This window comes from Schistocerca americana, chromosome 1, assembly GCF_021461395.2.
Source record: "Schistocerca americana isolate TAMUIC-IGC-003095 chromosome 1, iqSchAmer2.1, whole genome shotgun sequence".
Lineage (NCBI taxonomy): Eukaryota > Metazoa > Arthropoda > Insecta > Orthoptera > Acrididae > Schistocerca > Schistocerca americana.
In genome coordinates, this window is record NC_060119.1 from 349,359,752 (window position 1) to 349,374,993 (window position 15,242).

The window sequence follows — 15,242 nt, forward strand, 5'->3', positions numbered from 1 at the left end:
GAATGGCTCACATGGTTAGTAAATATTCTGATGATTTCTGAAATATGTATAACGGCTATGCTTACGTGAAACGGCCACAGTGGTATGATCGTGTCTTTCATGATTTCTCGTAGATGATAAGACCGAAAAAATCTTCTTCCTAGTGGTGAGAAAATTCGATTGAAGATCTGTGGCCTTATCGGTAGTTGTCACAACTCTCATCATTCCACTGTAAAACGAATATCGCTTTAGACTGACTTATCATACTCTATCGAAAGGGCACGATTTAAAAATAATTTTATTTGTAACGGAAACAAACAGACGGTTTCCGTCAAAGCTGGGCGTCATACGTGAGACGTGCTAGGTAAGATGATTGTGGGCTGACTCCAGCTACACGTTGCAAAAACGAAACTATAAATATCTGCCGAAGCACCAGAGAAAATGAGCCTGACATCTTTCAGGAGTGACACTCGGTACATAGCAGTACTAACGTCGTTGAGAAACATTTAAAATCACTGAAACTAAACAAGGCTCCCGAGCCCGATGGAATCCATGTCAGAGTCTGTAAAGAATCTGCAGCTGAATTGGCTCTCATTTTAACCATAATATACCGTGGATCCCTTGAACAAAAACTGCAACCAGGGACTGAGAGAAACCATAGGTCACACACGTCTACAGGATGGACGATCCACAAAAACTACCGTCCAATTACATCGGCGTACATTTGTTGTAGAATCCTAGAAAATATTCTAAATTCAAATGTAATGAGTTTTCCGGAACAGAATAACCTTCTCCATACCAAACAGTGTGGTTACTGAAATCATCGATCATGCGAAACATAGCTTACGTTTTCTCACATGAAATCCTGAAATGAAGGCATTCAGATGAATGCGGTATTTATCAACTTCCGAACAGTGTTCACCTCTGTACTACATAAACCTTTATTAACAAAAGAATGATTATATGGCGCATCAAACAAAATTTGGACTGAGGATCCTGTAGTAGAGAGGATGGTGGGTGTTATCTTGGGTGCAGAGTCGTCGACCGAAATAGATGTAATTTCAGGAGGGGTCCAGGAAAGTGCGTGGAACATTATTGTTCCTACTCAATATTTATGACCTGCAGACAATATTAAAATAAAGTCCGACTTTTCGCAGATGTTGCAGTTATCTATAATGAAGTAGGCCTACCGCCTGAAAAAATTACACAAATATTCAAGCAGATCTTAGTAAGATTTCAAGAGGTAAAAAGACTATTAACTTGCTTTTAATGTACAGACTGTAAAATTATGCGCCTGACAAAACGAGAAAACATACGAGGGGCGTTCGTTAGTTTTTCCGTCAGTTTTGGTTGAAAAAATGCGGAATTTGTTGTGGGACTTCGTGGAATATTCCCGCTTTAACTCCTGTAGTTTAATGATGTTATGATAGGTAGCAACGCTATACGTATCCTTCAAACTGGTGTCGGTAGAAGCAGAGAGCTGTCATCGATTTTCTTTTGGTGGGAAAGCAGAGCATCGCATATATTAATAGGCTGTTGCAGAACGTCTACGGAGCCCTGGCAGTGAACAAAAGCGAGTGAGTCGTTGAGTGAGGCATCTGTCATCATCGCAACTGTCCTTCCTCATGAGTAATACGACACGGACCTCGCACCTTCCGACTTCCGTCTGTTTGGTCCAATGAAGGATGCATTCCACGGGAAGCAGTACACGGATGATGGGGAGGTTGCTGATGCCCGACATCGACCCATGCGGGCATACAGGTCCCCCCCCCCCAGTAAGGTGGCGTAAGATCCTGACACTGAACGAAGACTATGCTGAAAGAGTGGAAAATAATATGTTGGAACCCTGAATAAAACCAACTTTCTTTCAGAAAAAAAAGTGTTGCATTTGTTACTGAACGCCTCTAGTAGTATCCTTCGACTATATTGGAATCAGTCAATTCATTCAGATACCTGGGTGTCATAATTTGTAGGAATATGAAATAGATTGATCGGTAGGCTTAGTCGTAGGCTCAGGGGTAGACCTAGCTCATTGGCAGGATACTAGGGAAATATAATCAATCTACAGATGAGATTGCGTATAAAACACTCTTGTGGCTCATTCTAGGATATTACTAAAATGTATGGGACATAATCCAAATGGGGCTAACAAGGAGTATCGAACATGTCTAGAGATAGCCGATACAAACGGTCACATATTCGACTCACGGCACAGTGTTACATACATGTTGCAAAGACAGACACCAGTCATCCAGCGAAGGGCTACTTAAAAAGTTTGGAGAACCAATATTAAGTGAATAATCTAGAGAAATTCTTTATCCTCCTACGTATCTCTTCTATGGGGACTGTGAGACAAGGTTAGACTAATTACAGCACGCACAGAGGTGTCTAAACGGTCATTATCCTCCGCTCCATTCGCGATAGGTACGAGAAAAACCCATAACATACGTTACCATTCACTTCAATGTGGTTTGCAGAGTTCATATGAAGGGCTTATTTCAATAGTGGTACAAGTCCATTACCTCCAATTTTCTGTCTATGATGCTTCTGAAATTAATGTGCCAAACAAACACAAAGAAAGGTTCATCTCTAGCAAGAAGCCATATGCTTGAACATTTCGTTATCACAACGGCATATTTTTCAGCGCTCATTTAACTTTAGGACTCTGTATCTCAATATGAACAAAAATGGACTTGTACCACTATTGAAATAAGCCCTTCGTATGTACCTGTGGAAGTAGATTTTTTTCCTGAACACGTGTTGATTCTCTTACAGCAGCTTATTTTCGTTCGGGAATATAACAGCACCAGAGCTTAAAATATGTTCTAGGGTCCTGTGATAGAAGGATGTTAACGTCATAGCTTTTAAATCCTCCGCAGTCTTACTTTTAGTATTACTGCAAACAATGTATCACACTTTTTATAGTTGGTGGCGATAAGACATTAGTACGCTTGTATTCCAATGCGTGAGCACATTTTTAAATGCGGAACTGAATACTGCGGTTTCTTGTCTGTTGTCTTGAAATTCTGCAACAGACTGATACTAGACAGATTAGATATACGAGTATCAAAGGGACTGTTCATATTTGTGCCTCAGTGATTAGAAAAGACATCATCAGAAGACCAGACCATGGCGTCCTGAGAAATTTATCGACAAAGAAGGAGCCAAAGGCTCTGAAATTGCCACTATCGTGTAAATGAGTTAGTCAGTTTCGAGACGCCACAAGAACAAATGCAACGTAATGTTGCAACTGACTAAACTCTGTACACCCTCTTCCCAGAGGGTGAAGGGGGGGGGGGGGGGGGGCGAGCGCCCTGTCTTGACCTCATCCCGTTGTGGTCGCATATGACCGCGCCGATAGGGAGCAGCAGATTACTTTTGTGGGGAAACAAAACCAGGATCAAGAGCTGGACGCAACAGGATATGATTCTCGCGGCTGTATCCAGTGGAACACAGAGAGCAGCGAGCGCCGAGGGTAGGCAGAAGCTGCGGTGCTCATTCCGTGGACTCCAGCCAAGCCACCTGAACGATTTCTTAGCAAATGTGATCTACAGGTTTCTGAACAGTTGTGACTGCAGGAGTTCGCGCCGTCTCCCACTGTATCCTACCTGTGACTTGGATTAAAACGAATCTACTCAGTCAGCAGCGTCCGGCTATTATACAGAGGGGTCCAAAAAAATGTATCCACTGTTTAAAAGTCCATAACTGGAAAACTAATTGACGGAGTTGTCTCATCTTTGGTAGTGTAATAGTTTGTAGTTCCGGCCATAGCCACACAAGCGTTGTATTGCGTTTTTTTTTTTTTTTTTTTTTGTCACATGACAGTCTGACAGTCGCCAGATAGCAAGTGTTTTGTTCGTAGTTGCACCTAGTTACTCGAGTAAACAGGGTTGGCGCAAGGTTTACATTCGATGAAAGGAAGTTAGTTTTAAAGTGATATTTTAAGTACGAAAACATTAATGAGGTTGAACGTCAACGGCGAAATGAGTATCAAACAGAGCCACCGACACGTTTAACGATTCGTGGCATTTGAGACAAATTTGAAGCCGAAGGCTGCTTTAAAAATGTACACAAACAACGATCTGGACGACCTGTAACAGTAACAAGTCCAGCTAACTCTCGTCGTGTGTTACAACAATTCACTCGCTCAAGAAATGGTTCAAATGGCTCTGAGCACTATGGGACTTAACATCTGAGGTCATCAGTCCCCTAGAACTTAGAACTACTTAAACCTAACTAACCTAAGGACATCACACACATCCATGCCCGAGGCAGGATTCGAATCTGCGACCGTAGCGATCGCGCGGTTCCAGACTGAAGCGCCTGGAACTGCTCGGGCACCAGCCGCCGGCTCACTCGCTCACCACAGAAGTCTGTGAGACAGTGTGGCCGTGAAACTGGAGTGAGTCGCTCAAGTGTTCGGCGAATTTTGAAGACAGCAAAGTGTAAGCGCTACATCCCACGATTGCTACACGCAATGAACGAGGACGACCCAGATGGTAGAATGGAGTACTGCGAGTAGCTTAGTAACATGGTGCGCAACGATGAAGAGTTTACAGAGATGATTGTGTGGTCTGATGAGGCACAGTTCAAACTCAATAGTACAGTAAATCGCCACAATTGCATCTAAAAACGGTTCAAATGGCTCTGAGCACTATGGGACTTAACATCTGTAGTCATCAGTCCCCTAGAACTTAGAACTACTTAAACCTAACTAACCTAAGGACATCACACACATCCATGCCCGAGGCAGGATTCGAACCTGCGACCGTAGCAGTCGCGCGGTTCCGGACTGAGCGCCTAGAACCGCGAGACCACCGCGGCCGGCACAATTGCATCTACTGGGCCGCCGAAAATCCGAGCGTCCATGTAGACAAAGCCGTGAATTTGCCAGGAGTAAATGTGTGGTGTGGGTTGTCTTACCGGGGCTTGATTGGGCCATTCTTCTTTGACTGGACAGTTACCGGTGATGTTTACCTTCAGAAGCTTCAGACATCCACTTTACCTGCCATCCGAGACTTGTATGGAGACGAAAGAGTTTACTTTCAACAAGATGGTGCCCCAGCCCACTACCAAAATCGCATTAGGGCGTATCTCGACGGAAATCTACCAGGAACATGGATAGGCCGTAGAGGTGCTGTGGAGTATCAACCACGTTCCCCAGACCTAACTCCTCTGGACTTTTACCTGTGGGGAACACTAAAGGACGTCGTTTATCGACAAAAGCCACGCACACTGGATGAACTTCGAGAATCCATCGTACATTCCTGTGCAAATATCCAAGTGAAGACGTTGCAGTCAGTAGTTTGTGCTACAGTTCGGCGGCATCTTTTGTGTGTGGATGTTAATGGTGACCATTTCGAACACCTACAGCGATATCTTTAAGTTGGACTTTAAGCTAAACTTTCACCAAAAATGAGACAACTCCGTCAATTAGTTTGCAAGATATGGACTTTTAAACAGTGGCTACATTTTTTTGGACCCCTCTATATGCAGGATGCTTCCTCCCCTACAGCTCATGTAAGCAATAAAGGCTAAGCAGTATGTCTAACCGTACTGCTAACGTGAAACGGCCCTGTCCTCGTGCGGTGTACTTACTTATTGGGCTTCTCGCCTCCCTGAGGCAGCTTGCTGTCCTCAGAGTTGGTGGACTGAGGTGAGGGTGGAGGAGGCGTCGGCTTGGCGGGCGGCTTGGTGTGGCCGCCCTCTGGAGGCGGCTGCGGCTTGCCGGAGGCTGAGCCCGAGCTCCCAGTCCCGGCTCCGGCGCTGGCGAGCAGCTCCTCCAGCTGGTGCTCGAGGTCGCTGTTGGAAGAGGCTCCCACGACGAGCGGCACCAGCACCTCGGCCGGCACCACGGCCACCACCACGCCGTCCACGTGCACGCGGTAGTTCTCTGAGCCGTTCTGCCGCTGGTCGTACACCGTCTCCTCCTGCCGACAGCCGCACCACCGTACACAACACACAATACACCACCCTCTGTCTGCTCCACCATCTGCTCCATTTCACCACCCCTACGTACACTAACACATCAAAAGCATCTGGACACCTTTATGCAATGCGGAATTTGTTAGTACACTACTGGCCATTAAAATTGCTACACCACGAGCATGACGTGCTACAGACGCGAAATTCAACCGACAGGAAGAAGATGCTGTGATATGCAAATGATTAGCTTTTCAGAGCGCAAGTGGCGACACCTACAAAGTGCTGCCATGAGGAAAGTTTCCAACCGATTTCTCATACACAAGCAGCAGTTTACCGGCGTTGCCTGGTGAAACGTTGTTGTGATGCCTCGTGTAAGGAGGAGAAATGCGTACCATCACGTTTCCGACTTTGATAAAGGTCGGATTGTAGCCTATCGCGATTGCAGTTTATCGTAGCGACATTGCTGCTCGCGTTGGTCGAGATCCAATGACTGTTAGCAAAATATGGAATCTGTGGGTTCAGGAGGGTGATACGAAACGCCTTGCTGGATCCCAACGGCCTCGTATCACTAGCAGTCGAGATGATAGGCATCTTATCCGCATGGCTGTAACGGATCGTGCAGCCACGTCTCGATCCCTGAGTCAACAGATGGGGACGTTTGCAAGACAACAACCATCTGCACGAACAGTTCGACGACGTTTGCAGCAGCATGGGCTATCAGCTCGGAGACCATGCCTGTGGTTACCCTTGACGATGCATCACAGACAGGAGCGCCTGCGGTGGTGTACTCAACGACGAACCTGGGTGCACGAATGGCAAAACGTCATTTTTTCGGATGAATCCATGTTCTGTTTACAGCATCATGATGGTCACATCCGTGTTTGGCGACATCGCGGTGAATGCACGTTGGAAGGGTGTATTCGTCATCGCCATACTGGCGTATCACCCGGTGTGATGGTATGGGGTGACATTGGTTACACGTGTCGGTCATCTCTTGTTCGCATTGACGGCACTTTGAACAGTGGACGTTACATTTCAGATGTTTTACGACCCGTGGCTCTACCCTTCATTCTATCCCTGCGCCCGCCTGAGTGGCCGTGCGGTTCTAGGCGCTACAGTCTGGAGCCAAGCGACCGCTACGGTCGTAGGTTCGAAAGCTGCCCCGCTACAGTCTGGAGCCAAGCGACCGCTACGGTGGCAGGTTCGAATCCTGCCTCGGGCATGGATGTGTGTGATGTCCTTAGGTTAGTTAGGTTTAATTAGTTCTAAGTTCTAGGCGACTGATGACCTCGGAAGTTAAGTCGCATAGTGCTCAGAGCCATTTGAACCATCTATCCCTGCGAAACCCTGCATTTCAGTAGGATAATGCACGACCGCATGTTGCAGGTCCTGTACGGGCCTTTCTGGGTACAGAAAATGTTCGACTGCTGTCCTGGCCAGCACATTCTCCAGATCTCTCACCTATCGAAAACGTCTGCTCAATGGGGGCCGAGCAACTGGTTCGTCACAATACGCCAGTCACTACTCTTGATGAACTGTGATATCGTGTTGAAACTACATGGGCAGCTGTACCTGTACACGCCATCCAACTCTGTTTGACTCAATGCCCAGGCGTATCAAGGCCGTTATTACGGTCAGAGGTGGTAAGTCATGATTCCTCATATTTAACTTTCATTAACACAGCTTCAAAAATACTCAAATTATCAATTTTATTTTTATTCTAAATGTCTGCTACGACTAAATCTACTATTATTGTTATTATTATTTTTGCTATCACCATTAGTAGCCCCCTTGTTAACTATGGCTATTACCACCATTAGGAATTGCTACTAGGATTCATCGTCCTTTTTATGCAACAAACGAAGATTACCGTGTGTCGCCCCTTCACCACCAAGGTCATTAGGCACGCAACGATAGGTCACCTTAACAGGGATGGAAAATAAAATGAACTATTGCATTGTTGGGGGAACCATCCTGCCACTCTCCTCGTCTGATTTAAAGAAAGTGCAAATAACATAAACCAGTGTAGTAGAAATGTTAACGAAACCCGTTTCTTCGAAACTCGACTGCATTGTTTTAAGCACTGCGCCTTTTTGTATTTTTTTTCTTTTAATACGAATATGTGGTCCTTGATTTCAGAACGCGCAGTCAACACCTTAACTCTTGGTAGTTCGGCACAAGGGGGCTAATAGTACTCGGTAGGCGATCAAACGTTGCTCTCCAAAAAGAAAATATCTGACAGTGTGAAGGCTCAGTAACTTGCAGCGAGCTTAGCCGTTAGGACGGCCGCACTGGCGCCAGACGTCTGAAATATGTGTCCGTAGAGCATCTTGTGGTGTAATGGTTAAATGCGTAATATTAACAGTGGAAATGAGAGAGGGAAAGTTTGAACGTATCTACTCATCCCAAATAAATCCATAGCACTGATCTTGAAGTTCTCATTCGATGAACTATCACCGAGAGCTGATTGCGGATCATCTCTGTAGGATACACTGTAGAGCTTTTGAAATTAGTCCATAGTACTCGGATACAGTCGACTGAGCAGTGTTACGTCTTCTCCTGCTGACCACTTTGTAGCGATCCTAACTTTTTTCATGATCGCGATTTCCAAACTGATGCACAGACGACATGGGTATGGAAGTACAGCAATGTACCACAGAAAAGATTCCAATCGGTACACCGAACTGAATGGAACTTGATTGTGCTACAAGTAAAAAACTATGTTGCTTTATGAGTAGAAGGACGTCAGACGACAAATTCAACAGTTCAAGATTGAATGCTAAATTCTCGAAATTTTTCAATTGCTTAGCTTTGTTTTCACTCATGGCAGTACTTTGTGTCCATGAAAAAGTCAAATGGAACCGTGAATGTTATTCCACGCTAAACCAGAGTCATATGCGTATTCAGTCCAAGAAACAGTCTGAACATTGTAGAATATGTTATGAAGTACATGCTCTATGAACATGAACGATCTCTTGCTCTTTAATGATACTGGGTTAAATTAGTGAAATGGTGTTAACGCTGCTCTGAATACTGTATGAGATTCTTACTGTGAATTTCTACGAGAGACTGGAAAATAAAGAAATAGGTCAGAGAGCAGAGACGTAAGTATGACTCTCACCAAGATGAAATGCTTTTGAGCGAGATATGTAAGCAGGCGAATGTACGTGTAGCACCTTGGAATAGTCCCGAAGATAGAAGTCTGTAACAAGCGTGGGAAGCCAGGGCAGCCACAGCGCAAAGACCGATTTTGAACAGCTGCCGGACGCTCGGCCTCCTCGCGACAATGCAAATTCTGCAGCCTGTGATCTTCAGTGCGTCCTGTTGTCCTTTAAATGCCGCCAACGCGCATTCTGAAGACAGTTCACTGAGAGGTATCTAGGTAGGTGGCCGCGCTGACTGGCCTCAAATAATTTGGTACGTATTTGTCCATACCACGCTGTTACCAGTGCTTGACTCAAGTGTCTCGTGATTCTCGTACTGATGCTGGACGTACTTAACTTACCATATCCTGCATAATCAGTTCTGTTAGCGGAGATGGTGAGGCACTCTGGATTCACAATCGAGAGGACGGTCGTTGAAACTCCCCTCCCGCCATATAGATTCAGGTCTTCTGATGTCCCTAAGTCGCTTTAGCCAAATGTCGGGCTGGTTCCTTTGAAAAGAACGCGGCTGAATTCTTTCGGTATCGTTCCTCAATCCGAGGTTGTTCTTTAATAACCTCGTCATCGATGGGACATTAAACGCTAATTTTGCTTCGTTCCTAAGCATAATGACGAAGTCTGCTGCTCTTACGCTTCAGAACCCCACAGTTTGTCCACGATGGCATACACAGGTATAGTGCTCCTGCGTATGAGGATTCTAGTAGAAACAACAGGCACCAGTTTAAGTTCTGCAAGGACGACATCAGGTGATAGGAAGACCAAGAAAGTTCTTTGCTGGACTTCTGTGGATAAGAAAAGACGAAGATGACACTCTTATAGGTGGGTAGATGCCGCTAGAAAACACTTTGGTGGATTCCGATGGATAAGAAAAAAAACTAAGATGACACTCTGATGGAAGTGAGGAGGATGGCATTGGATACCAGTGGATAAGAAAAGACGAATATAAAAATCGGGTGGAAGATGGGTAGATGGCATTACAAAACACTTGGCTGAATTGCAATGGATAAGAAAAGAGAAAGATGGCACTCCAATGGAAGGCATTAGAAAATACTTTGCTTGATTCCAGTGGATAAGAAAAGAGGATGATTACACTCTAATGGAATGGGAGAAGCTGACATTAGAAAATATGCAAGAGCATTACAGGTGTCTATATGCAGACTGAAGGGATGAATGATATTTTGTATCTACGCTGGGATTGGAACATGGGTCCTGCTCACTAGGCAAGTGCGCTAATCTCTACGCTAGTTCGGCGTGGTGGCTTTGCACAGCTGCACGGAATACCTTAAGCAGCCTCCCTCCTCAGCCCAAATTCCCATTCACGCCTCAGCCATTTTGTATTCCCCCTAAACTGGGAAAGCATTGCAGAGCCAGGCGACCTAGAGTAGTCCGTGTGGTTGTGCAAAGAGGCGGTGTAGTCGTTAGCGGAACTGCCTCGTGAGCAGAAGACCTGGGTTCGAATCTCGGCCTTGCCACGAATTTTCACTCGTCGCTTTAGTCTGCACATATACGTCGTACATGTTTGACACTTAAAACGTTCTTGGAACCAAATAGTTTCATTTCATTTAATACGGATGTCGATTGCTAAAGAATCTATTGCACGGAAAAATCAGGATGATGAATCGCTGTCGGGTAAATTAGAGATGCAGTCACAGCTCGATTGGATAAGAAAGTTGAAAAGACTGTTAAAGGAATGATGTCAACATTTACTTATTGTGGTTTAGGAAATAAGTGGAAGCCGAAATGAATATGCCCAGCTGAGAACTTGAGCACCAAATTAACACAGGCTTTATAGGCGGTGGCCCACTTTCTAAAAAAATAAATAAATAAAAAGATGTGGACGTATAAGCGCGTTATGACGTAAGAAAACTACCAGAATTTGGGTACTGGTGCAAGAGCCTCTTAGTACATCTATAAGTTGTTTTCATGCTTTAATAGCAGTTGTGATGTTTTTGGCAGACGATATGGTGATGGACTGTTTGATAAACGTTAGTAAATATAGTTTTAACTACATCTACATACATACTCCGCAATCCACCACACGGTGCGTGGCGGAGGGTACCTCGTGCCACAACTAGCATCTTCTCACCCTGTTCCACTCCCAAACAGAACGAGGGAAAAATGACGGCCTATATGGCTCTGTACGAGACCTAATCTCTCTCATCTTATCTTTGTGGTCTTTCCGCGAAATGTAAGTTGGCGGCAATAAAATTGTACTGCAGTCAGCCTCAAATGCTGGTTCTCTAAATTTCCTCAGTAGCGATTCACGGAAAAAACTCCTCCTTTCCTCTAGAGACTCCCACGCGAGTTCCTGAAGCATTTCCGCAACACTCGCGTGATGATCAAACCTACCAGTAACAATGTAAGTACGCTGTTTAGGTTTTTATATTGGTAACGTCACGTAGCGCTCTGTATGAAAATCACTGACTGTGCTGTGTGCAGTCTGTGGCTGGGTGGCATTGTTGGAATAGTCGCTATTGTAGTGTTGGGCAGTTGGATGTGAACAGCGCGTAGCGTTGCACAGTTGGAGGTGAGCCGCCAGCAGTGGTGGATGTGGGGAGAGAGATGGCGGAGTTTTGAGAGCGGATGACCTGGACGTGTGTCGATCAGAGACAGTAAATTTGTAAGACTGGATGTCACGAACAGATATATATATTACGACTTTTGAACACTATTAAGGTAATACATTGTTTGTTCTCTATCAAAATCTTTCATTTACTAACTACGCCTATCAGTAGTTAGTGACTTCAGTGGTTAGAATCTTTTATTCAGCTGGCAGTATTGTCGCACGCTGTATTGCAGTAGTTCGAGTAACGAAGATTTTTGTGAGGTAAGTGATTCATGAAAGGTATAGGTTATTGTTAGTCAGGGCCATTCTTTTGTAGGGATTGTTTAAAGTCAGATTGAGTCGCGCTAAAAATATTGTGTGTCAGTTTAAGCACAGTCATTTATCATTTTTCTAAGGAGACGTTTCAACAAATCTAGCAGCCCACCTCTGAATTTTTCTATGTCCTCTGTGGTGTGCGTACTGTAAGACCTTCGGTATACACATCATCAGATTATTTGACTTGTCGCTCTAACGAAGTAGGCGAGTGCCAGCAATATATCTCGTGGTCTTATCGTGGCGTGTTTATCTTCTGCCGTTAGGTCAGACGATAGAAATGCCAGTTGCACGGTTAGAGTAGCAGATTGACGGTGACCAACTTTAAACAGAACTTGAGTAATTTTCACACACATTTATTAAAATAATAACAATCATAAACCTTACTTAACTTGATTCTGGATGCTATTTACAATTGAAAATCTGAAGTTCCTTTGGTCTTGGTACGTTAATCTTATTCTCACATATCTCTGATACTTGACAAAGTGTCTGTTAATTTATCTTCATGGCTATGTACAGGAATATGATAATGTTATTAGGCGCAGACTGCAGACTAATGCAGTCTAATGCAAACTGATTAATCGGAGGTCTGTACACTCGTTATAATACCTCGAGCGTTTAGGTATCACTGCGCGAGTGTGATCCGTGAGGAGAAAAGGTTCTACGTTAGCATCAATCTCATTGGCTGCGTTACATATTAATACGCGGATCGGCGGAAGCAGAATTTGGCCCATTTCTAAGACAGCGCCATCTCGTAGTGCGGAGACGGACGAGCGCTGCACCTGCGCTGTTGTGCTTAGCGGGTCGCGCTCTAGTGGGAAAGTTGTGTACGCGCTGACTACGTGGAACTATGTACACTACATGCTCCCTCAACCCGACCTGATAGAGATCCCAAACGCTCAGGCCTGTGTTAATTTGGTGCTCAAGTTCTCAGCTGGGCTTTTCCATCTTGGCTTCCACTTATTCCTCTGAACCACAGCAGGTAAATGTTGACGTCATTCATTTAACGCTGTTTCCAGCTTTCTTATCCAATTGAGCTATGACTGCGTCTATAATGTACAAGTGGATTGTCGTTAAAAGCGATGAAGAAGATGTCCTGACAAGGGAACCTCCCCGTCGCACCCCCCTCACATTTCGTTATAAGTTGGCACAGTGGATAGGCTTTGAAAAACTGAACACAGATCAATCGAGAAAACAGGAAGAAGTTGTGTGGAACTATGAAAAAAATAAGCAAAATATACAAACTGAGTAGTCCATGTGCATGATAGGCAACATCAAGAACCATCTGAGCTCAGGAGCCCCGTGGTACCGTGGTTAGCGTGAGCAGCTGTGGAACAGAAGGTCCCTAGTTCAAGTCTTCCATAGAATGAAAAGTTTAATTTTTTATTTTCAGACAATTATCAAACTTCAGGCACTCACACATAATCAACTTCGCTCTCAAAAATTCCAGGACATGTTCAAGTTTCCTTGGACATATGTAGGATTTGACGGTCTACACATGGAAAAATTTGAAAACGTTAAAAACGTATGTTTTGACAGAGCACAGGGAAAACTGTGCGACTGTGAAACTGTTGCATTCATTTGTTGCAGTTTATGTGACAAACTCTTACGTTTTCATCACTTTTTTGGGAGTGATTATCACATCCACAAGAAAACTTAAATCGGGCAAGGTAGAAGAATCTTTTTACCCATTCGCCAAGTGTACAAGTTAGGTGGGTCGACAACATAGTCCTGTCATGTGACGCACATGCCGTCACCAGTGCCGTATAGAATATATCAGACATGTTTTCCTGTGGAGGAATCGGCTGACCTTGCGATCAAATGTTTTCGGTTCCCATTGGAGAGGCACGTCCTTTCGTCTACTAATCGCACGGTTTTGCAGTGCGGTCGTAAAACACAGACACTAAACTTATTACAGTGAACAGAGACGTCAATGAACGAACGGACAGATCATAACTTTGCGAAAATAAAGACAGTAAACTTTTCACTCGAGGGAAGACTTGAACCAAGGACCGCCCGTTCCGCAGCTGCTCACGCTAACCACGGGACCACGGCGCTCCTGAACCGATGTTATCCTTGATGTTGCCTATCTTGTGCATCGACTACTCAGTTTGTATATTTTGCTTATTTTTTTTTTTTCATAGTTCCACACAACTTCTTCCTGTTTTCTCGATTGCTCTGTGTTTAGTTTTTCAAGGCCTATCCACTGTGTCAACTTATAGCTAAATCTGAGGGGGGTGCGATGGGGAGGTTCCCTTGTGAGTACGCAGGAACAGAGCCGCCTGGAGTGAGTGAACGATCGAGAGTGGCTGCGTTTACCTTGTTGCAGTCTTGAGCAGCGGCGGCGTCGCTGGGGGCGTCCAGTAGGGAGGATGGGGCGGCGAGGGCGGCGGCGGCGAGCAGGGCGGCGGCCAGAGCCGACAGGAGGCGGGCGGCGCGCGCCATGGCTGGGGTCGGACTGAGCGCCGTGCAGAAGCAGCAGGAGCAGGGGCAGGGGCCGCCGCAGCACCGCGGCTACAGGACAGGGGTCGACGGCCGCGCCGGCCAGCGCCGGTCACCCGGCGGCTTCCTGGAGCGCCGGTCGCTGGGCCGGCGGGGGCCGCTGCCTCCAGCTAGGAGGGCTTCCTGTCTAGCAGCGTACGGCCACACGCCTCAGAGTACAGGGGGCGGACAGTAGCGTGGAAACACCAAAAACACATCACCGTGCCTGTTGCCGTGTAGGAAAACAGTTCGCATCAAAGCAGTTTCCATTCGTCTCGGAATCGATAAATACGGGTCCTGCATGGTTTTAAATGAAATATTTTATCTACATCTACAGCACTGAAAGACCTAAGTCGAAACAAGACCCCGGGAGTAGACAACATTCCAGTAGAACTACTGACAGCCTTGGGAGAGCCAGTCCAGACAAAATCTACCATCTGGTGAGCAAGATGTATGAGACAGGCGAAATTCCTTCAGACTTCAAGAAGAATATAATAATTCCAATCCCAAAGAAAGCAGGTGTTGACAGATGTGAAAATTGCCGAACTATCAGTTTAATAAGTCAATACTAAAGCGAATTCTTTACAGAGGAATGGAAAAACTCATAGAAGCCGACCTCGGGGAAGACCAGCTAGGATTCCGTAGAAATGTTGGAACACGTGAGGCAATACTGACCCTACGACTTATCTTAGAAGAAAGATTCAGGAAAGACAAACCTACGTTTCTAGCATTTGTAGACTTAGAGAAAGCTTTTGACAATGTTGATTGGAATACTCTCTTTCAAATTCTGAAGGTGGCAGGGGTAAAAAACAGGG

At 45.3% G+C, this 15,242-nt stretch overlaps 1 protein-coding gene across 1 annotated transcript in view; it reads right to left on the bottom strand.

Moving 5' to 3' along the window:
- Positions 1-14,391, bottom strand: part of LOC124624653 — a 34,995-nt gene extending 20,604 nt beyond the window's left edge. Inside the window, exons 1-2 of the mRNA XM_047149120.1 lie at positions 14,266-14,391; positions 5,578-5,909 (exon numbers count right to left, since the gene is read on the bottom strand). Of these exons, the coding sequence (XP_047005076.1) occupies positions 5,578-5,909; positions 14,266-14,391 (458 nt within the window). The remainder of the gene's footprint in view (positions 1-5,577; positions 5,910-14,265) is intronic.
- Between the last annotated feature and the right edge of the window lie 851 nt (positions 14,392-15,242).